Here is a 22,876-nt window from a genome sequence, read left to right on the forward strand (position 1 = left end):
TAAATAGTCCTCTCGAGCTCCATCATTATCAAAACGTAACCATTAATGTAATTAATGTATTTTCCCTTTCATGCTTAATATATTTGTATTTTTTAATAAATTTAGATAACGTTGTTCGTCTCTCACGATGACAGAAATGGTTTGCTTTACAGTTGAAACACCAGGCGAAGGAAAAGATCACAGAAGCTGGGGAAGACAGTCTGTTCGCACCACTGGAGCAGGTAATTATTATCACAGAAACAGGTTGAATGGACTATGCGAGATGTATAATATTTTTTCCTTGGAATTTGGAACAGTTGACCCAGCAGACGAAGAAGGCTGTGGGGGAGGCTACTAAATCCGTGCAGGAGGTGTCGAAGACCGCTTTGGAAGCAAGCAAAACCGCGGCAGGGGTCAGCAAAAACACATTCGACGATTTAACGTACGTGGGCAAGAGTACATTCGGGGATTTAACGAAGAGTGCCAAAGAAGTGGCCGCGAAGAAAGGTTTGATCAAGGTATGCAACTTTAATCTGAATTTAAAAACGAAACTCGTTCTCGAATTGCGAAATTTAAAAAATGTTAAAAAACGGAAACCAAGTATAAAGTCAGATTACTTCTAAAAAATTTTTTTCGAGATATTTCCTAATATAGTGGAAATATACAGAGGGCAATCGCAAAAGATTTGTATTCTTGTTCGACAAAGTATCGAGTATTGGTATTATTACCAATATGAAATTTTTTTTTATCGTTATTTTATTATTACTTCTATAATTATTGTAATATTATTTGTAGACTATTTTAATAAATTAAAATTAAATTAAATTACTCTAAAAGTTAACCAAAGCCTTTTAATAAATTAAAATTAAATTAAATTACTCTAAAAGTTAACCAAAGCCTTTTAATAAATTAAAATTAAATTAAATTACTCTAAAAGTTAATTAAAGCCTTTTAATAAATTGAAATTAAATTAAATTGCTCTCAAAGTCAAGTTTTAAATCGAGTCCAGCGAATTATAAATTCTACATTACGAACGAAATTTTGAACAAATATACGTAGAATTTAACAAAGACGTTCAGAAACGAGGTAGACGAGTTCCAATTTAATTGTTAACGAAATTGTTCAGAGTCACGGGGACCAGCAGCAATCCCCTCCACCATCTCCAGGATTGTTGCAACGAAGGGACTCGAATAGCACGCAACTGGTCCCTTCGGATAATCGCTCAGGGCGCAGAGATATCGGACGTGATTTTTTCAGCAATATTAGTAGCGATATAAACGGCATCGCTGCGCAAACGAGCAGCATGTTTAGCGATCTATTCGGTATGTTTGAACTTTCGTTTATTTTTGTCTACGGAAAAAAGACATTTTTCTTTCCAAATTTCCTTCACTGAATGCATTTTTCCAATTCCATTCGCAGGCAGTAAAAATAATTCTAATCGAAATACCGGTCCTCACCCTCAGCAGAGATCAGATAAGAAGACACAGATACTCGGATCTTTCCCTAAAAGTATTATTTCAACTTTATTGACGTTTTTAAAATGTCTATACAAACAATAGAACTTGAATCATTTTTCAGCAGGCAAGACTGGACTGGTCGAGCGTTCGTCATTAATAAAACACTCAACGAATAGGACCAGTCAAGAGGACATTCAAAGAATGCAAAACGCAGAACGGTCTAGTGCAAACAGCGACAACCAAGCTTTTCTCACGGACGTACGTATCGTTTGCAAAAATTCCAAAGAATTCGTACAAAGATCACGAACTTAAATATTGAATTCGACTCAGGTGGTGAATCAAGTTTTAGCCGGGGAAGGAGTCGGTTGGCTCAAGTTGAACAGGCTGAAGAAGTTGATGGAAGACGAGAGCTATCGAGATCTGGTGATCACGAAGTTGAACAAAGGTCTCAATAAAAAGATCAGCCCTGACGATCACATCGACGATGTGGTGAGTTCAATACTCTCTTCGACGACTGTCATTTACAATCGAAAAAAGTCAATTGATCGTTCAAAGTCACCACCATCAGACTGTTTAGATACCACAGTTTGATATTGCGTTCATGGTAGGAGTAGCGACTTTAAACACCTAATTGATTTTGTCTCGATTGTTATCAGTGTTGTTTTCAGAGCAGAAATAAATGGAAACCGGTGTCATCGAAACGCGCTATTATTTCCATTCTTATTTTTGTCAACAGTGCATTTCGAAATCGGTTTACAAGGGAATGCTAAAGTGCCTTCAAGCAGTGGCTCATGGTCTTGGACACACTTACAATAATTTCGGCCTGGGCGGGATGGCTTCGGTTTTTCAGCTAATGGAGATCGCACATACCCATTACTGGAGCAAGGACCTACCCGAGGGAGGCTTCGATAGTTCTATGATGTCCCAAGTATGCGCCATTCGCACCAAACGAAACAATACTTTTCTTGTTTACGCGTTTCACTCTTTTGTCAATTTTTTTTCAGGCGTCTAGTCCGTTTGACAGCAGGGAGAATTTAAAGTCACCGCAATCCCCTACTCAACCCCAGTTCGCGGACGAACGACAAAAATCAGGTTCGTAGTGGATTGAAATCACAGTTGAGAGATGTGCAATGATCGTAGTCGATCTTCGAGCATTTTCTGATCGTCGTTCTCTGACAGAGCCGCTTCAAGTTCATTTGGAGATGCCGCACGGCCACACGTCGCCAGCGGCCGAAGGGAATCAATCGACAACGGACATGTTCCTCGATATGTTTACTAAAAAAGGGAAGTTCCTCAGCAAGCTAACATCGTTCGATTCTGAGGTAAAAAAGGCTGCGAGTTCCATCCGAACAATGTTCAAACTTTCGGTTACAGAGGATCGCGAAGGTAGCGAAAAGTCTACGAATCCAGAGTTACAGAAATTCGTGATTACTTAAGATAATATAGCTTGTTTGATGCTACCCCTTCTTCTCGACCTGCGTCTTGGTTCTGCACGGTAAGGCATTGCGCAACTTGAATGCGCAGAGTCATTACGTAGCTGACCGTCCAATGGAGCGGTTCGAACCTACTGAAACGTCTGACGTAGACGTAGACGTCTATTTACGCGGACGAGTCGTGTTTAATTTACAATAATTAAACTGTTGTAAACAATAATGTCAGGAGCGTTGAAATATTAGAACTCCTCAAATCATACATTGAATTATTCTTTTTCAAATACATATCACAGCGTGTGATTGCATATATCGGAATTCGTTCCCAATTTGAAACGAAATATTTGTAATGATTAATAGAAACATATTACGTCGATAATCCATTTGAAATTTTATATATCGAGTTACTCTCGACAGAGTACTATTATCCCGAAGTGATTCACGTGACTCGTCGCGTTTAAGTAGATTAACCCCGCCTGCGTCTGACGTTTCAGAAGGTTCGAACCATTGCGCCTCGCGGTCGGTGGTGTAATGATTCTGCGCACTCGTGTTGCGCAGTCACAACTGATTTTGAAGTTCCTTAGCCCGCAGGACCAACCAGCGTAGAGAGAAGAAAAGTGAGATGATTCACAATTGCCCCTAACGAATCCGTGTATACAAAATAAAGTAATTGCCAGAAGAAACACTGTTTTCAGTTCAAGGCTTTGCACTCGCTATCCCCGCGACTCCTACTCGGTAGTTCTGATTAAAAGAGAAAAAAGGGAACGGGAGACCAGTATCTCTTAAAAAACGATCTTTCGTTTCGATCTTCGCATCGAATCAGTGGCTGTTGTGTGTACACGATCGAAATAACCGTAGGTACACGATCAATATTGCTACCGAGTCGATCACTTGTTGCACGATTTGTCGTCAATGGTTCGCGTTAGATTGCGAAACGGTTGGAGAGAACCTCACCAGACGATAACGACAAGCATTGCCGAAGAAACGTCGAAAGCTGCCGTCCAGTAGCTTTTACTATTCAGTCGATGAAACGAAGCGTCGAAGCAACTAGCGATACACCGCCACATTCGACTTTCTTTTAACTGTGCTATATAGAAGCATCATGTGTTTTTAGAGTGGGCGGGGAGGTGGAACAGGAAGCAGCGAAGCTTTGTCCACAGACGGAGGTAGCATTATCACTAATCCTGCTTTTCGGCAAGCGCACCAAGCTTCTTTCCGAAGCACTGTCTCTGATAGCGAGGTCGAGCAAGGCAATGTAAATTATCAACTGAATTAGTTTTTTTCCCCCTTTTACTAGATTAACTAGTTCTTAGAGCAAATCGGTGAAATACGACCTTGTCTCTCTAATTATCCGCGAGGCTAGTCCCATTAGGCAAATTAGCTGTTAGATAAATAGCTATTGATGCAGAGGGAACAACGATACGAGCTTGTACAATATTAGCATCGAAAATTATGGATATCCAAGTAACGGGTTTTGGGAAACCTTCGAGCAGTGACAAATCCGTCGGGCAATAAATGAACGATCGACCAGAGAATAGCATGTTGCCACAATCACTGAATTAGCGTTTGCACACGACAGATGAAAGCTTATGTAACATTAAGTCCAACGCATTTTCATGTTTCTTCCTTCGCTAGCACACGGTACACGTATCTCTAGATTGATCTCTTATTATGAGTCGGGAGGGGTAGCCCCAGGAACACCAATTTACATTATGTAGCGTCATCCGATGCTTGCAAGAAGCTTGTATGAAATTGCTTTTCAAACCTGTCTGATCGTTCGAAGCTTTCCTTCGATCGTGAAGCGTAATCGAGCTTACCGCTAGTACTTTAGACACTGTTAGAGCAGGATTGCTCGATCACAAATCCTGTAACAAAATTACGCGTGTTCGGATCGTTCGTCGATTATTGATACCATTCTACGATTTCAGTTCCCGCGACAAGCGAAACAACGTACGGGCAGCGTTTGGTCCAGCAAATCGTCGTTGAGCACCGGTTTCCGGTATCACGGTGGAAGTCTGGTGCCAACTACAACCGCGCCAAGTCCGGAGGATGCCAGAACGTATTTGTTCGAAGGTTGGGAATTAAATTTATTCTTGCAAAAATCATTAATATAACCAAATAATGAAAATGAAGCTCAATATTGTGAGATATTTCACATTTTTAAGAATTCAAATAATTAATCTGAAAATCGTAGCCAGGTTTTATTCCCTAAATCGCTAACTGGGAGGAGCGGGAAAAGATAGTACCGTGGGTACAGTTCATCTTCTTCGCGCATCGTGCGTTGAAGGGATTGGAGTGAAAGAAGATGGTGAATCGCATCGCGATTCTAGGGAATAAAATCTGGCCACACTAGTGAGAATTGAATGTCCAAGAACGAATGAGCACCGTGTGGCGATATTTACAGGTTTGTTGGGGAAAGAGAGATCGTCACTTTGGGACCAGATGCAGTTTTGGGAGGATGCGTTTCTGGACGCAGTGTCTCAAGAACGAGACATGATTGGCATGGATCAAGGCCCGGGAGAAATGATGGAAAAGTATGAATGATTTCCACTTGATTATACTGAGAGCTTCGTAGGGATTTGCAAATGTCAAGTGGCTATATTTTAGACTTTCGTTAATCGCCTTCTGTGATGATCAGTATCCTTTACTTAAAATGGTACTATAAAGGATATTTACATAAGAAGTACAATATCCCTGCCTGCTTATTTCGAGATTATAATTTTTATTTTACACAATTATTTACTGCTTAATTTAAGATAAGGGTTTAATATCAGCGTTTCATCTTTTACGCGTTTCTACGTTGCGTTGCCGCGTAATAAAGAGGTTTTATCGTAGATTTTCTTGGGAGCTCTTAGCTATACATAGACAGCGTGTTTGAGATACGAAGAAGAAGGAAATTAAAATGCGTCTATTGTGTAAAGGTACAAGAGTTTGAGCGAAAGCGAGAAGAAACGTTTGGAGCATGACGAGGATAGATTGCTGTGCACTCTGCTGCACAATTTGACGGCGATTCTGGTGATGTTGAACGTCGAGAAGAACGAGGTGAAACGCAAAGTGAGAAGGCTGCTTGGAAAGAGCCACATCGGTCTGATCTACAGCCAAGAGCTTAATCAACTTCTCGATCAAATTCATAATCTTGTGAGTACTCGATCCTCCTTATTCTTAAGAAATACACACTTCTCGTGTTAAAGAACATACCTACCGATGTATTCAATATTGTCTCTCCTTCTCTCACAATAATCCTCGGATAACTGAACGTAGACCCTGGTGGGGATAATTTCGTTTCAGTTGGGTAGGAATAAAATTGTCTCGATTATATGGAGATTATTGTACTTATTATAGTTACGTGGTCAATCATAAATTTTAGGCACTTACAGGGGATTTAGATTTAAACAATACAAACAATTAAGAAACTTTCAATGCTCTCATGATCAATTCACAATTTTGGTAATAGGAAATAATATTTTTCGGACAAAAGGTCTACTTATCACAGGAAGAAGGGTTTTGTTGATATACTGTATTTTTTAACATCAGTACGCTTGATATACTATTTTCAATATACTAGGTTATTCGATAAGTTTTGTCGCTTTTTTCATTGTAAAAAAATACTATGACACTTCAACTTTGAACAACTGTAAATATACGAACGAGTCGACGGATCTACATGAAACTTCACGCATGTTCATCGAACAGTGGTAACATCTTTAGAAAAAGAAACGACGAACAACATTCTAATAGCTCCATTTCTTATCGAACGACAAAACTTATCGAGCAACCTATTATTTCTCAATAGTTTTCTTTCAATTTCTAAAAGACCTTGTTCGAAGCTTCAGAATGTAGAGAATCGTGTGATTTGAAAGTTCAACTCGAAATCGATTGGTTAAATCGACGGCAGCTTCTGAGGTCAGTTTTTTACGACATTCTAGTACGGGAACGACATAGATTTGAAGCCTCTCACGTCTCGACAAATGCATCGGCAGTCGTTCACTGTGCATGCTGGAAACGATGCGGAGGGCGATCTTCGATTCCTTGAGGTACGTCACGACGGTCTCGTGCTGAGGTCCGTAAATGGGGTGATCGTCGAGCGATGGTGGTACGAACGTCTCGTCAATATGTCGTACAGTTCGAAGAATAAAACCTTGTGCCTTTGGCGGCAAAATAACGGGCAAGCCCAGCTGCATAAGTATTACACTAAAAAGGTACGCATTCGCGTAAAGTTTCCACACAATTAGAATCACAGTATCCGAATCCAAATTTATAAGAAAATTAGTGTATACAATTCTCTACAAACAAACTGGAAAATCGTTCGAAGAGAAATAACAAATTCTCGAATAGACTACTATTTTTAGCAACTACTTCTGTCTATACATTTCGAACAGTCTAATTTTCCTTTCACCGTATGTGATTTTTTATGTTTCTCAACCGTCGAATTCGAACCTTTTTCCAGTTGATTTACGGGTATTCACTGAATCGATAACTGTTAAGTTTCCGATTCTGTAATTAATGATCCTCAAGTACTCCGTTTCACCCTCGTCACAAATCAGCGAATAAACATAATGCGAGTAAGTGAATTTAACGCGTGACCATTCATCTAAATAACAAATGAGGGTATACTCTTGACCGAAGAAACGTCTATACAGGGTATTTCACGTGGAATTCGAGAACTTTTAAGAACAATTCAACAATCTACAATATAGCTCTATCGTTTGTTCGCTGAAAACGAGTATAATATAACATAGAATGATCAATTATTAATCACCGTGTGTATATAGTTGAGGCAAAAGACATTAGTTTGTTAATAAAAAAATTGGTAAAATTAAATCGAGAAAAATTAATTTATTTACTGGTCAGAAACGGTTAATATATACAAAAGAAGCAAAGGATATGGTCGTGAGATTTTTATGCTAGATTGGCTTTGTATTAAAGTGATGGTGATAGCCTTGGTGAGCTTGAGCAATCGTTTCTGCCTCAAGTATAATACACAGAGATCGTAAGTTGCCAACGAATTAGTCGTTCGATTTGTCAATTACACAACTTACGATCTCTTGCATAGTACCTAAAGTCTTCACTATCTCGACGCGACAATTTCGCCGTAAAGTCTGTCGAGCGCAGTCCAAATGGATCGTAACAGTGATATAATGTATTTTCAAGTCTAAGAAGCTGTATTATTGCATAAAAGATGCAATAGAAAAGGCTGCCGCCCGTGGCCGGGGTGCGAACGTGAGAATCGAGCTCGGCGGGGAATTCCCGGTTCAGGACATGCGTACCGGCGAGGGCGGACTTCTTCAGGTTTGCATGGAGGGCGTGGGTCTCCTCTTCGCAAATAGCAAGGTATGACTCGCGCCTAAAAATGCATCCAATTTTTGCGTTCTAATGATGCAAGAAGAATGGAAACTTCGACTTTTACCGGTTGTGCAAACGTTTCTTTTTCTTCTACATTTGTCCAATTTGGTCATGTAATGTTGAAAGTGCATCCAAATTTATCCACCATTTTAGGTACCAGCCGCCCCTTTATTTTTAGTCGACTCGTTTACGTTTCACCCTGTTGTCCTTTTTGATTTTGAATATATATATATATATATATAATATACGAATTATATGTGTGTGTATATATGTATATATATATTCGTGTCTTTCATTAGCGATGTCTCCACTAATGTTGAATATTGTATAACAATGTATTTATTTCAGCGATTGAACGATAAATCCGAGACGTTTGTTATGTTGATGAATTACCGGGGGGTTCGGCTGGAAAACATGTTCCCCTCGATTCGATCGCGTAGTGTTGGATCGCGCTCAAGGTTAAATTTAATTAAACCGATATAAAAACGCCAATAGAATCGATTTCCGAGAAGAAATTGTAGAGATCGAACCGAGGTGGACGATTAGGGGAGTAGATCCGCCGCTCCACCCACCATCTCTTTTACTGTTCATATTCTTTCGATTATTGAATCTTCTCTCTGTGTCTTTTCTTAACCCCCCCCCCCTTCGTTACTGCATTGATGCAAGGACCACTCAATATTATCTCCCATCGCTAGCCACCACGATCTGCTTAATTTGTATTTGTACGTATCTTACCAGTCTTATGTATGAGTTTGTGAGGTGTATGATGACGACAGAATCACACACCGAACCTTACACCGAGTAGGTCAAGAGTTATCGACTCTGGTTGGTTGATCTTTCACGGGGGACACCTACAACTCGCACGGAAGAGATTCACTTTTCAGGCGGTCCTGTACACGATTAATCACACACGTGACACATTCACCCGAGGAATGAAGACTCTGAGCGGGACGGAGGGGAGATGAGCCATAGAGAACATAAAAGCCAAAAACTAAAAAAAGACCAAAAAATAATAATAATAATCACCCACTTTTCCCCTGAAAATGTACAATTTGTCCATGCACATATATACACGGTACAATATCCACCGATAACGTCGATCACACACTCATACACACCCGTTGAATCCACACAGGACAAGAAGCCCTGACACGCTGGTTATTACATAATTCTATTTATCTCATTGGATATTTGTTTATTTACTTTAGTACTTAACACTTAATATGTGGTAATTGTATTTCATGTACCGACAGGGTACTCTACTTATATATATATTATATATAATATATATAATATATATAATATATATGTAATATATATACCTGTATAATATATGTATATATGTTATATACATATATATATACATATATACTATGGGTTATTTCGTTGGGTAATATTTTGTTGAAGCGTTAATCAGTGTTTTCTTGCATGGAGCTCGATGTGCAGCTGCAGTCTCTTTTTATCTGTATTATAATCACTACATTTATCATTACATTCATAAGTGATAAGGAATAGGGAGAATACAGACTGTCCTTGACTGGTACTATTACTACTTCTATATCTATTATGATTTGTATTGAATGTTGGATGCCATTATATTTTTCTCTATGAGTCTAACAACTTTTCCTTCCTTTTTCTTCTAATTTATTATTTGTCGTGGTCATACACGAGGAAAGTCTATTCGCAACGAGAAGGGAACTGTAACGGGATTGGGGATGGTGATGAGAGGGGCGTGCCAAAATCGAGAGGGAGTTAACGACCAATTTTAATTATTGACTATATATGTATACATATATTGCATATCGTTTACAACGAGAGTTGACCGACAGTGTTCGTCACGTTCGAAACGAATCCACGTCCATCGATAGACTTTTCTCAGCTTGGGGAACTTTTGAGATGGTCCTTGAACAATGAAATCTTTGCTATTTTTAATTGGCCATGACGATAGGTAATTAGCTGTATTATCACCGTACTGAGCCCTGTATTTACTACTGAGTGGATATTACCTGTTGCCAGAAATTTAATTTTCTGTTTTTCTGTTTTCTGTTTTCTTGTCCTGTCCATCGACATTGCCCCTGGGCTGGGCAAACAGGATTTCGAGGTACTAACCAATTAAATCATTGTTTGTTATATGAACTCAGTATATTAATTATATAATCAATGTTGGCCGTGTTCCGGAAATGCTTCTTTATTTCACCATTACTTTTAGCCGTATATTATTAACCATATATTATATTCTACTATATACCACACACTTAACAGTGCATTTAAATTAACTGATCTGCTCTGTCTACCTTACTGTTTTCCTACCATCGATCGGTGTTAGTTGTGACACGTATATATGTAAAATATATATGAACGTATATATAATTTTATATATATACATTATATGTTCCCTATGATATATCGTAAAGCTGACTCAGGTACCAGTAATCTATATAATACGCGGAACAGTGTCTGCTGCATTTGACAAACAGTCCGACAATATTGTCTTAGATGAGAGTATTTGTAAGTAGTGTTTAGTGCAACTTGTAGAGCAATGTTTCGGTGCACTCAATGCAACTATATCTTTTACCATAGCCTCTGTCATTCGTACACTATATACGATCCGTACACAGTATTCATTCTCCTCGTGTCCATCACAGCTTTACTACATTCTTACACCGAGTGTTCTTCGGCGTAGAGATTAGATCACACGTCACGCGCGTTAAATCTATCCGATCAGTATATCAATTTACTGCTGGTACTGGAGGTGGCAAAGTAAAAGTGAAAAATGGTTAACCGAAATACCTGTGTACCAACACGACACGTGCGCACAACGAACGCCACGTTCACGTTCTTGTTTAATTGAAATAACAACGATGTATCTGAATAGCGCTTCTCGAATCGCGTTGCGTGAACTTTCAAGATCAGTCGATGATAATCAACTTTTTGTTCAATTGGGAGCGTGTTTAGCCCCGTTTCGAATGGCATTGAATCTCAGTGAATGAAACTCGAACGTATTCCTTAATTTTACGCACGACGTTGATACGGATAAGAAGTTTTAATTCGCAGTTTAAAATAACGATATCAATTTTTCGAACGAAGCTCGAGGAATATTTTTATTTCATTGAAGATTTATCGAAGTTGAAACGAAGAATGGCAAGAAAAAAGAATTAATACGGATACGCGAAACGAAGTTCTTTCGATCGAGCTCCCGTTTTCGAGATTGCTAAATGCGCGCGCAGTGGCGCGCTTGGACCGCCTTCGACTGCGCGCGCAACCCACAGTTTATTCGAAGTTGGTTTTCTCGAGCTGGGTTCATTCTACGAAAAAATGTCTTTGTTTCGACTCGCTTTTCGACAAGGAACTGTTTCTGCGTACAATACATACTATATACACGGTGTCTTATCCCTACCATCTGATCATCAACTTTGTTTTTAACTACACGAAAAATGTTCACGACACAATTTAAATGATTTTCAAGGAAGAATATGGTGGAAGAAAAACTTGTTTTAAGTATTTTCAAAATCGTTTATATTTTTTACTAGTAAAGTATGTATTTTGGAAAGATACATTTGATAATACCTGAGTCGTGACTTTCACGTGACCCTAAATACGAAACAAATTTTTCCTCCACGTCGTTCCTTCTTCGAAATCACTCGAATTGTGCTATAAACATTTTTCACATCGTTAGAAACAAAGCAGATATTTAGGTGGTCTTTCTCAGTTGTAATATTCTATGTATAAATTTAAATGGAATCTTTGTAGACGAGAATTATTTATCCACGAACCGGACTCACGTTTATGAGTTTGTGTTCTTTTAATCGCAATTCGATTTCAGAAGCTTGTTTCAGCAATCATCTTCCAGAGATCGTTTTAAATGCGAGATAACTTTCGGAGTACGGCCGTAACAATTCTCTCGAATCAATGTTCTTAATTCGCGCGCAAAACCGGGTGACAAATACTTACGAGCCACGCGCAATTGACAAACAATTCAAAACGTATCGGAAACGAAAGGAAATCAAGCGACTTTCTCGGTTGCACAATAATTTGTTGGCTCGGTAAAAATTTCGAAGCTTGAACATAAATGGTACCTCTTTTCACCAAGAACGACGATAGAGATGAATGTTTATTGTACGTCTCTAACGAAATTTGAATGCACTGCATGAATGAGTAGATCTCAATATATATGTATAATAGAAAGAAGTCGCCCGCTTTTGCAAACCCATCTATAAGACCGCTCTCACATTGCCAGTTATGTAGTAGAGCAATGGTTTCGTGCTATATAGTGATGTCTGACTTTTATGAATGAACCCCCACACCCCCCAACGTGAAAACCGACTCGAAGAAGGCCCGATACCCTGTTTATTCGACCATACACTTTCTATAGCAGTGTTTTGCAAACGTGTTACGCTAGCGTAACAATATTCCAACGAACAATAATTATAATTGATTTGCAATATAGTTTTGAACTCGATGAAAGTGCAATTATTTCTATACACGCGCGTAAAGTTTCTTTAACGAGAGATACTTTTTAAAAATTGAAGATTTTTATGACAAGGAACACTATGAAAATTTCTTGGAGAAAACATTGTGGATGATCTTTAGTACACAAGTCTCTGCGTGTATTTTTTTATACTTATTGTAGGATCTGCTCTCTCATGATGATTAATTAAATCGATGAATCGAAAAACAGTGAAAGTCTAGGAACCATATTTTGAGATATTTGAAGAAACAAATTTCTGCAGTCGTTAAACGACTGTTTTTACCATTTCTTTCTCGAGTCCAATAACTTTAGGTCCATTTTTGAAGGTGCTCTCGCCTAATTAGCTTCAATATGGTACCATTCGATTTTTTTCGGTAGGAGATTTCAACGTGTGTATAGAAATCGCTGCACGGTTGAGTGGTCGGAAATGCTCCGCAAGATTCGACACTGTCTTTAGAACCTCCACGATTGTTGTATAATTTTACAATATTGTACCGTAAGTATCTATTGAATTTCCAAACCTGCCTTTACATCACCGAAGAATAAATTTACTATTTTCCCAATTGAGAAATAATCCAAAGAGAATCTTTAAAAATCATATCTATATTAATCATATCTATATTAAAGCTATAAAGAAAAACAAAATGCGCGGTAAATCGGTTTGAAAAACACTGTTCTATAGCATGACATCGCTGTACACGATGTTTCGATTCTCGACTATTAAGTATACGGGTTACACCACGCGCTCGCGGCCATAACAAATCTCGATCGAATCACGACTGTGCATCATTGGATTAAAAGAAAAAAAAAAAAAGAGGGGGGACGAACCAAGGGTCTGGCGCATTTTTTCTTTCGTGTTAGACGATGCGTACGCACATATCTAGCAGATCTACCAACGCTGAGCAATCGATTGACATTTACATTTGATGAGTTTAGGCCATCTCCAGAGTTGCCTGCCTGCCGCTACTTTTATTGCTGCGATAATTTAATTAACTGCCCGCCGCTGTGGTATCTCGCTTCGGAGTGATACAAGTTTTGATTGATCGCTTCTTTCGTATTTATACTTGCAACAGGCAGCGAAGAAACGAATTAGTGTTACGCCGCGATGCCAGTCCAGTCGCAACATTGTAACCGCTTCTGCCGCTTATTAATCGATGCGTGTGCTCAATAATTGACTTGACTTTCGTTGAGCGAAGAAAATGATGCATGCTGTACGCGCCCGGGTATTGCATTGTCGCTTCGGCCTTATCGTTCCCGTTAATTCCTGCATGCTTGAAGGTAATTGTTGTTGCGCGCGCGGGTCCGACAAAGCAGATACGCCATTGGAGAGAGAGAGAGAGAAAAAGAGAGATTTCAAAGAAGAAAGAACTATAAAGGCAACAAGAGAGCGAAAGAAAAATCTAAAAGGAGGAAGAGAAAGAACGAGTGAGTGAATGAGTGAGAGTCAGTGAGAGAGAGAGAGAGAGAGAAAAAGAGAGATTTCAAAGAAGAAAGAATTATAAAGGCAACGAGAGAGCGAAAGAAAAATCTAAAACGAGGAAAAGAAAAAGAGAGTGAGAAGAGAGAGAGAGAGAGAGAGAGAGAGAGAGAGAGAGAGAGAGAGAGAGAGAGAGAGAGAGCGCTAGCAAGGGATGAATGTTACATCGATTGATGAGTTCGAACCTCGAGGATGACTACTTCACTTGAAGAGGGTCAAAAAAGACCGTAGATCAGTATTAAATATACAAGTTTTGTCGACACAATAAGTCCGTAGAGTTTCCGCCATTTTACTTCGGGCGCGAAGGCGTAAGGATTCTCACTTTTTTTTTAAACACGGAATCTTTAAAAAGTTGAATCTTTGACATCAGAAGGAATAACGTATCTCGATAGTTATCCTAATCGTCGAATGAACTTATCACTCGATCCGGTGACTCGTAAGATGCACTCGATCGTTCGAGTTTCTCGTTTCCTCCAGGTTCCTCGAATTCGTCGGACTCGTGGGCGCTCGAGTCAATTAGCCATTGGCTCCTACGTGCATGAATTTTACGATGGTTCCTTAAACTTCGGTCGCGTGTAGACTGACCGACACTTACGTTTGGAGAAAAGTTCGGTCACAGAGGCGGGAGAGATACTGTGATAGATACGACTGTTGCGCGTATACAATGCCAGCTTTTCTCTCGATGTGTGTTCCCACGTGATATTGAAACGAAGAAATTGAAACGAGACGAGTACCAAACTTCATTATTCGGAAAATACGAAAATTACCATTAACATTTTAGGGTAATTGAACGCTAAAATCAATAGAACAGTGAGCTTTGGTGCAAGCGGCAAAGAAACGTCTCTGGAAATTTCGAAACATCGAGTCGAAACGAGATGCACTCAACCCTTCTGTAATACGGTTAAATTCTTCTGCATTGCAGCGAAACCTAGACAGAGTGCGATGAAAGTATTTATACTATTAGTATTCTTTTACGAAATACTTTAAGAGGATTGTCACAATTTTTACATCGTGTTATAACCGAGTTGAGTGTACCTACGAAAACCATTAGAAAAAATTGAACGTTGTCTTGCAAGCAGATACGAAGACTACAGAGACATTTCTATGCCCGTGAAGTCTTGCTTTCAAATGATGGTGCACTGTGATGCGTATTAGCCGATACGATAGTAGGTGAGATCACGAAGACTCAGAGCTTGATCCCATCATCGAAATGAGCATTACGATTGAACTTTCACGCCTTTCGAATATGTTGTTGGCACACACGGTTCACATTGTCCAGGGCATAAAAAGCCATAGAGGATAATCTCACAAAGTGTGCATGTACGAGTAGATCCCATGCCCCGACGTTTCCGACACCCACTAATATGTAACGATCGTGTTACTTGCAGTTTTTTGTAAGACTCGATCATATCCGCAAGTGCTTTACTCAGAAGGATGGGATCTTTGTATTGGAAGAATTCAGTGAGTAATCGACAGAAACTTATTCTATCTAACAGACGCGTAAATATGTTTTCGAAACTGACGAACTTTGCAAGATACAATTTGGTCGAACAAACTATTCGATGTTTTCTAACACAGCTTTCTTTTACGTTACAGATCCTAAAACTAGACAAGTAATTCAACGTAAATATAAGTCTCAAATGGTGAGTATGTCGATCATCGAACCAGACACAATAATGGTAGCTTAGAATGTTAATTGACGTTATTAACGCCGTGTGTTTCTGTTCCATTCGAGAAACTTTTCTTTTGTTATTTATATTTAGAGTTTGTTCATTATGTATAACCTGAATGTGTTTTCTTTAGATTAGTTATTGTCTCAAATTAAGTTATCGATTATTCCTAATGAATGAATACGTAAGTAATAGTTTGATTTGTGTACTGTACAACAGGCCAATGAACTGTGTCACTGCATGCACAGGATATTCTCCGTTGCCTTTACGTTATCTGAACTCTCGTCTGAGACTCAAAACAACCCTGAAAACGACAATGCATGAAGGTTTAGTTATGATTTTTTGTTTTGCACTTTTGAACGTAAGTTTCGTCTCACATCGCTTCTGTTTATATCCTTCTGTTGTACGTAGAACACCACCTAATAAAATCTACTCACAAATCTGAACGAAATACATGTACTTATCCTTCGAAACAAATTTCTAATATTATTAAACTGTTCATATTTTCTCAGAGGTGATTTATTTGTATTTATTAACAATATGGACATTTCTTGTTTACTTTTGTGAGTTCTGTAATACTTCACTCTGTATAGATAACGCCTATTTGCTTTTAAATATATCATTCTATGATAAAATATATCGTTGTATTCGTCGAACATGAACAAAATAGTGTCCTAAGAGATTGAAAACAAATTCTGTCTTTATCTGTGTTTAGAATAGATAACTAAAATTCTGTAATTCACAAAGAAATAAATTGTGAATCGTAGAGCAAAAAGTTCAAATCGATAGTACGACTAGTTTTCGCATAATAAAATCTTGAATACAGTACGACGTGTCATCCTGGTGATTTCAATGCATGGTAAGAGTATTCGTTCATCGACGCTCAACTCACGAGCATTGAAGCATTTCCAATAATGCACCATTCAAACAAACAATCAAATAATAATATATTTTTCTAACAGCGCATTATCGAATATAATATTTGAAGAAAAAGGCCAAGTTTTGAGCCGAAAATCCACAAAGTTTTAATTTTATTTCGAAAGTACACATTTTATAGAGAACTGTTCGACAAATATGGCGATATTTTTTATTCTAAACTTCATAATTTACATCGTCCAATTTCCCCATAAAAATTCCACATTCCGCTGACTATGACACGTATTGCAGGCAGATCAAATCTGTTACTCGGTGCTCTGTGTATTCTCCTACTTGGCTGCTGGATTGGAGCAACGAAAACAACCACCGAACCAGCAACCACAACCCCAGCAACAATCCCAGCAACAACAACAATATCATCAATCTCAGCAGCAGCAGCAGCAGCAGCAGCAACATCATCAATTACAACAGCAACATCAACGTCAACAACGTCAACAACAACATCAACCACAGCATCAACCACAGCATCAACAACAACATCAACCACAACGCCAACAACAGCGTCAACAACAGCAATATCCAGCTCAGCAACAGCACCAACAGCAACATCAACAACACCAGGAACACCAACAGCATCAACAACGCCAACAACGTCAACAATACCAACAACACCAGCACCGCCAACAATATCAAGATCAACAGCAGCAACATTCAGGTAGCAATGTAGCCCAGAATCCTCAGGGCCACAAAACCACACATTTCACTCCCTTTCCATGACATCACTGATACAAAGGCAGACACTCGCTCCCATTTGTGCATAATTACAATAAGTGTGCCCCCTACGCTTGCCTACCCTGGGTGTAAGCATCATTCTTAAACTCTCTATCCCGGGACGAAGGTAAAATCCGCCTTCGTTTCGCGTTCTAATTGCTCGTAAAACGGGAGCTGTTGCATGTGCGACCATGGCAATATTATCCTCCTACTATTTCAGAGTCAGCTCTAAAAGTCTCTTCTAAATGTGAAAATCTATTCGCACTCTATTCAAGAATGTATTCAATGAAATCGGACTAAGGGCTGAGATTCGTGAAACGGGCGGTTGCGAACATTGTGATAGAACTGTAAAGCGGGGCGCGACGCAAGGGTGGTACGATTATCGAGGTGAAGTTGGACAATTCTTCGTTCGAAAACGAATCGAAACCGTGGAACGCAATTTTTTCATCCGTGGCTTCGTTCGTGAGAAAAACGTGCCCCAATCGCGGAGCACTCCATTAAATATTCGAAAGCGTATTTCTCAAAAACGGAACCTCACACGAAGTAAAATTCGTTTCACATTCTCGACTTGATTTTTCGCAAAGAATCTCCTACGAGTCGATCGTACCACGTACCACGCCCCATTACTGTGTAATTTAAGCGCAATTCAGAAAAAATGCAATTGGTTCGTAAAGCTAGCAATTGAAACAGGAGTAAAAATTGGAAACGCACAAGATCAAAAAGAAAAATTCGGAAAATTACAACTCGACACAATCGTGGTAATTATTTGCAAAGAGGGAGCCGTTACGTGTACAAGAAAGGGAAATCGGTTCAAGTGAACCCACGTGGTTCGCGCAACGCGCGCAGAAATGGATAATGACCATAAATAATTGAAGGTAAACGAAGATAATAATAATGGCAATGTAATAAACTCGCGGAAGTAGCAGCGGCATATTGTATATTTAGAGAAACGAACACGAGTGGCGTTTACAATAAACAGCGTACAGAGAATTTAGACATTTTAATCTTCTGTCTGGATCGTCGCGTAAGTTCTCTAGAGATTTTTCATTCTTCAAGATACGTGTCGATCGTATAGAGACGTATCGTTGATCTTCAATCTTACCGCTGTACTACCTAAAAGTTACTTTTCCCGAGGTCTCCTTCCATCTCTCTCTTTCTCGCGAATTTTATTCACGGGAGGGACCGAGGCCGTAAGATCGAGTCTATTTCATCTGAAGTGTTTTCTATGAATAGCACGTAAAGCAATTCTGAAATACAATAAATATGAATATTCATAATCGGAGGAACAATTTTATATAAGTACATCGAAACAGACTGTAACTGTGATCATCTAATTTGAAGGAGAAGAAAGAAGCTATTTAATTTCTTATGATTGCATGAAATAGCTGAAGTATATTGAATAGGATTGATGCAATAGACGCCTCTCTGTCTCTCTGTTTCACTTTCCCCCCCCCCCCCCCCATCATCTCTCTTTCTCTCTCTATCATTCTATCTATCTATCTGTCTCTTTCTCCATCCCCCTCTTTGATTTATATTCAGTCAACCCGTAAAAAAGGGAGCGGTTACGTATAAAGTTTTCTTGTTTACCAAAAATTTCGATCAGTTTTAAATATGGCGTACTCGTAAGTGGATTAGGATTTCGTCGAGTTCGATATCATTTCTAGTCGATGAACAGTCAGCCTGGATGGTTTTTCACGCAATCGGGAAATTATTCGTTCCAAGATGTTGAATGCACTGTTGTTCATTTCCTGGTGTCCAAAGGCATTGGTTTATTTATCGACACGAAGTTTTCAAAATAACTTACCGAATATCTACCAAGGACTTCGGATTCGATGCGAGGAACAGTATGAATTCGTAGAGGGCAGGCAGCAAACCTCTGTGGCTGACTTTTCATAATAATTTACCTCATGATAATTAACACGAAGCATGAATCGAGAGATAAGAGGAACGAGCCGGTCGTGTGAGCTGGCACGTCGCGGCTACGATGTCGTCGCATATATATTTTAGTATGGACACTAATGTAAAATGTCAATGTATATTTGTAATATCGTGCGGACATATATACGAGCGTCTCGAGTTTATTTTTCTCGCCAAGTGCGCGCCAGCACGTTTTGCGTTCCCGCGTGGTGAAATCCAGTTCGAGTTGATTCAATCGATACACTTATTCTAGGAGATTTTCGATGTATCAAGGATACCGTAGCGAATAGAGGGGGGAGATGAAAAATAAACAACGTTCAGGATTGTACGAAACGATGAAGCATCGTTGAAATCTCGAGATAAATATCTTAAATCGCTCTGACTTTCTCGTTAATTTCATTTTTCTTTTTTTTTTTTTTTTTTCTTTTTTGCGCAGTCACTACGCTGCTGATCAGAAGTTTGAGACCACCCTGTAGCGACGTTCAGCTTTATAGATATTTAATCATTCGATCGTTTTCGTACATGTGGTGAAATTGAAACCTCGGATAATTTCTTCTTGTACATAACGGTGTATTCTATTTTTAGAAAGATAGAATTTAGTAGCGTCTGCTCGTTTAAAAAAATTATCCGCTTTACGAATGAATGTGTGGTAACGTTGTCAACGATTTTTACACTTTTTGTGGTATATTTTGTCTTGCAATGGGACTGCTAAAGAATTTAACGGAAAACTAAAAGCAATATTCTACGCGGAGATAAATGATAAGTATTCGTAGGTAGTTAAGCCTAAATGGCAATTACGGTAACCATCGATGGTCTCAAACTTTTAACTGGAAGTGTACATTGTTCATTGTGCACACCGTCTTCAAAAGTTAGAGTACACGCAACGATAATGATGAACAAGTTCCATCAAATTTATCAAATTCCCTCAGTGTCCACGGTCCTTTTTCAATTACCATTTCTCTCATTTTTCATACAATTTTTCAACCATGTTGCCTATTTTCCCCTACCGTAGCTGATGAGTAAGTTTTATCGAAAGATTCGTTGATAGATTTCTCCATTACAATTGATCTCAGAACGAATCAGGAATCAACGTGATGAAGACCACGTGTACTCAAACTTTTAACCGACACAGTTGGAGCTTACGAAATAAGTATTACAACTTTCCTTTCCGAAGCAACCGAGGTTGTTTCTCCTAGTTTACGTCTGTGATCGTACATTTATAAATTAGATTTTTAATTACAATTAAGTTCAACATCTGGGCGCAATAGAGGACACGAAACTTACAGATCACACTATATGTACTTACGTCACGTAGAATCCCCCAGTCTCTGCCGTCAAAACTTCAAAAGTGTCTACCTACAAAAAAAAAAAGGAAATAAAACTTCACATATCTCGTACGCGATAGGAATCCCCTTCTTTTTTAGCCTCTTCTATCTACATGAAAATCGCGTTTGAATTTTTTAAAGTCCCGAAAACGTATTGTTTCCCCAGTCGCATCAATTTGAGGACGAAATTCGCATCGATTGCGAGATCGATGTTACATTCGACAATCGTAGGTGTTTGCAATTCGGTATATCATAATTTTGAAAGCATAGAGGCATTTCGAGAGATCCCGAGGAAATATTTCGAGGTTTCTAATGCTTTACGATGCGTTAAAAAATGTCTGCATCGATCTTGTCGATGTTAAATTTGTCAAACGATTCTCCTACGATTTCTTTTGTAACAGGAAAATTCAAAGCTGAGAAGTCGAAATCCCCCCCCCCCCCTCCTCCAATAAATACGCGATTTCAAGGGTGTTTCATTTTCGAGCGGGGATGAACGTGTCGTAAATCGAACAGCAAAGAGTGTGTCTTCAGTAGTGTTGTTCGAGTATTCGAAAAAAAACGAATCGAGAAATATTCGACCCGAGAACTCGAGTAAATACATTCGAGTAGCTCAAATGTACCGAACTACTCGATTGCACTGAATACGATTATTTTGGAAACTCTCACCATACTTACATTGAAAAAAAAAAGTATACTAAATACTTATTATTTCGAGCAAATTGATTGAAAGATACGAAGCAAGACAAAAGAAAAATTATCAAAAAATGAATATTATTGCAGATTTTATTAATATTAGCCGATTGGAAACAAATTTGAACAACTTTTTCGAATAATGAACAACTTTTTTCGTCGGTGACAGTATTTACAGTCATTTCGCTGTATGTTCCAGCTACTCAATACATTAGAGCTATTCGAAAGATATTCTAGCTACTCGGTACATTAGAGCTACTCGAAAAATATTCGAGCTACTCGATTCTTTCGAGACACTCGAAACAATTCAAGCGACTCTTCTCAACCGTTGTTTCGAGTCCTTATATCGGAAATTGAGTCTCGATTCGAATTTCAAGCTACTCGAACGATCGAGTATCGTGTCAGCATTGATCTCCATGCTTCCTGCATTCCACGACACACACTGTCGGTTTTAAAAGATTTAGCGCGAAGCGTTGTTCTTCGTAGTCTGTCTAAGCTGTAGGCGATAAGAGAACAAAAAATAAAACAAAAAAAAAAAAAAACAAAAAAACGAAATACGACCAGTAGAGAAACGACGAAATTGGGGAACTCTCGAACTAGTTTCACGATTCGTCGCCAGGAAGATAGACCTTATCGTTTGAACGCGCTACGGTTAAAGAAGAAATCGTTATATTTTCTCCGTGACTCCAATTGCATCGTACCGGAAAGGGGTGCAGCGATCTCTAAGGAAATAGTATTTGTAAATAAATTGTCGATAACTTGTAGGTAAACGCGTCGACGACCTCTCTTATATTTGTAACGAAACTGGCGTGCGACGTTTATGTTGAAGGGAGCTGATTCTGTCTCGCTTCATGGCGCGGAAGTTACACGAACCCCTCGACTTCTGAAACTCTCTACCGCCTAGCCGCCATTGTTAGCAGTTCCTGTTAGTGCCACGCTTGGACGATGTTTAGTAAATTGTTGTCGTTCAACGAGACACGTGACCGAATTTCAAACCTAAGCAAACTGTTAGTGTTCCGCTGGAGCAGATCCGATACATTCAAGTGTATAGTACTCAGCAATGTAGGCGCCTTATATCCAATAAATACTTGTAGATTTGAACTATGCATCGATTCGAAGACCCTTGTCCTATTTCTTCTTTTATTTGTAGTTTTAAGAAAGAATCTAATTATGCAAATTTTTATTCATGATTCTGAAAGATGGACCTCAACGACTCGTTTGCACACCATGATGTAAGCAGAGCAGTGTAACTATTTTAAACCAATTGTCAAATTTCACCAAACAGTTCCCAGCTTGGGCTGTTTACGTTTAATTGGAAGGACTGTTATATAATTTAAATAATTTGAATCCTCCTCTATCGGTTAATGTTATTCTTCGCTCCGTTGCAATGTACTTTACGGTAGAAGTTCTATATAGAAAGATGTCTGAAATTTCATACGTCCTCAAGGTACCATTTTTCTAAACGTCATTCGC

The 22,876-nt window shown here is 38.9% G+C and overlaps 1 protein-coding gene across 8 annotated transcripts in view; it reads left to right on the forward strand.

Annotated features, from left to right (window-relative positions):
* Rab3-gef (Rab3 GDP-GTP exchange factor) overlaps positions 1-22,504 on the forward strand; it is a 34,287-nt gene extending 11,783 nt beyond the window's left edge. For 5 of the 8 annotated variants that reach the window (XM_076319328.1, XM_076319326.1, XM_076319325.1 and 2 more), the window contains 18 exons: positions 153-221; positions 297-497; positions 1,106-1,301; positions 1,399-1,488; positions 1,558-1,694; positions 1,767-1,925; positions 2,173-2,364; positions 2,441-2,528; positions 2,616-2,758; positions 3,981-4,121; positions 4,795-4,939; positions 5,271-5,400; positions 5,788-6,004; positions 6,793-7,065; positions 8,018-8,197; positions 15,543-15,615; positions 15,751-15,797; positions 16,992-22,504. In XM_076319328.1, the coding sequence (XP_076175443.1) occupies positions 153-221; positions 297-497; positions 1,106-1,301; positions 1,399-1,488; positions 1,558-1,694; positions 1,767-1,925; positions 2,173-2,364; positions 2,441-2,528; positions 2,616-2,758; positions 3,981-4,121; positions 4,795-4,939; positions 5,271-5,400; positions 5,788-6,004; positions 6,793-7,065; positions 8,018-8,197; positions 15,543-15,615; positions 15,751-15,797; positions 16,992-17,477 (2,967 nt within the window). In that variant the 3' untranslated portion in view covers positions 17,478-22,504. Of the gene's footprint in view, positions 1-152; positions 222-296; positions 498-1,105; positions 1,302-1,398; positions 1,489-1,557; positions 1,695-1,766; positions 1,926-2,172; positions 2,365-2,440; positions 2,529-2,615; positions 2,759-3,980; positions 4,122-4,794; positions 4,940-5,270; positions 5,401-5,787; positions 6,005-6,792; positions 7,066-8,017; positions 8,198-15,542; positions 15,616-15,750; positions 15,798-16,043; positions 16,151-16,991 lie in introns of all 8 variants that reach the window. The other 3 variants (XM_076319333.1, XM_076319327.1, XM_076319331.1) reach the window with 3 other exon arrangements.
* The last annotated feature ends 372 nt before the right edge of the window (positions 22,505-22,876 follow it).

Source organism: Ptiloglossa arizonensis, chromosome 8, assembly GCF_051014685.1.
Source record: "Ptiloglossa arizonensis isolate GNS036 chromosome 8, iyPtiAriz1_principal, whole genome shotgun sequence".
NCBI classification, from domain to species: Eukaryota; Metazoa; Arthropoda; class Insecta; order Hymenoptera; family Colletidae; genus Ptiloglossa; species Ptiloglossa arizonensis.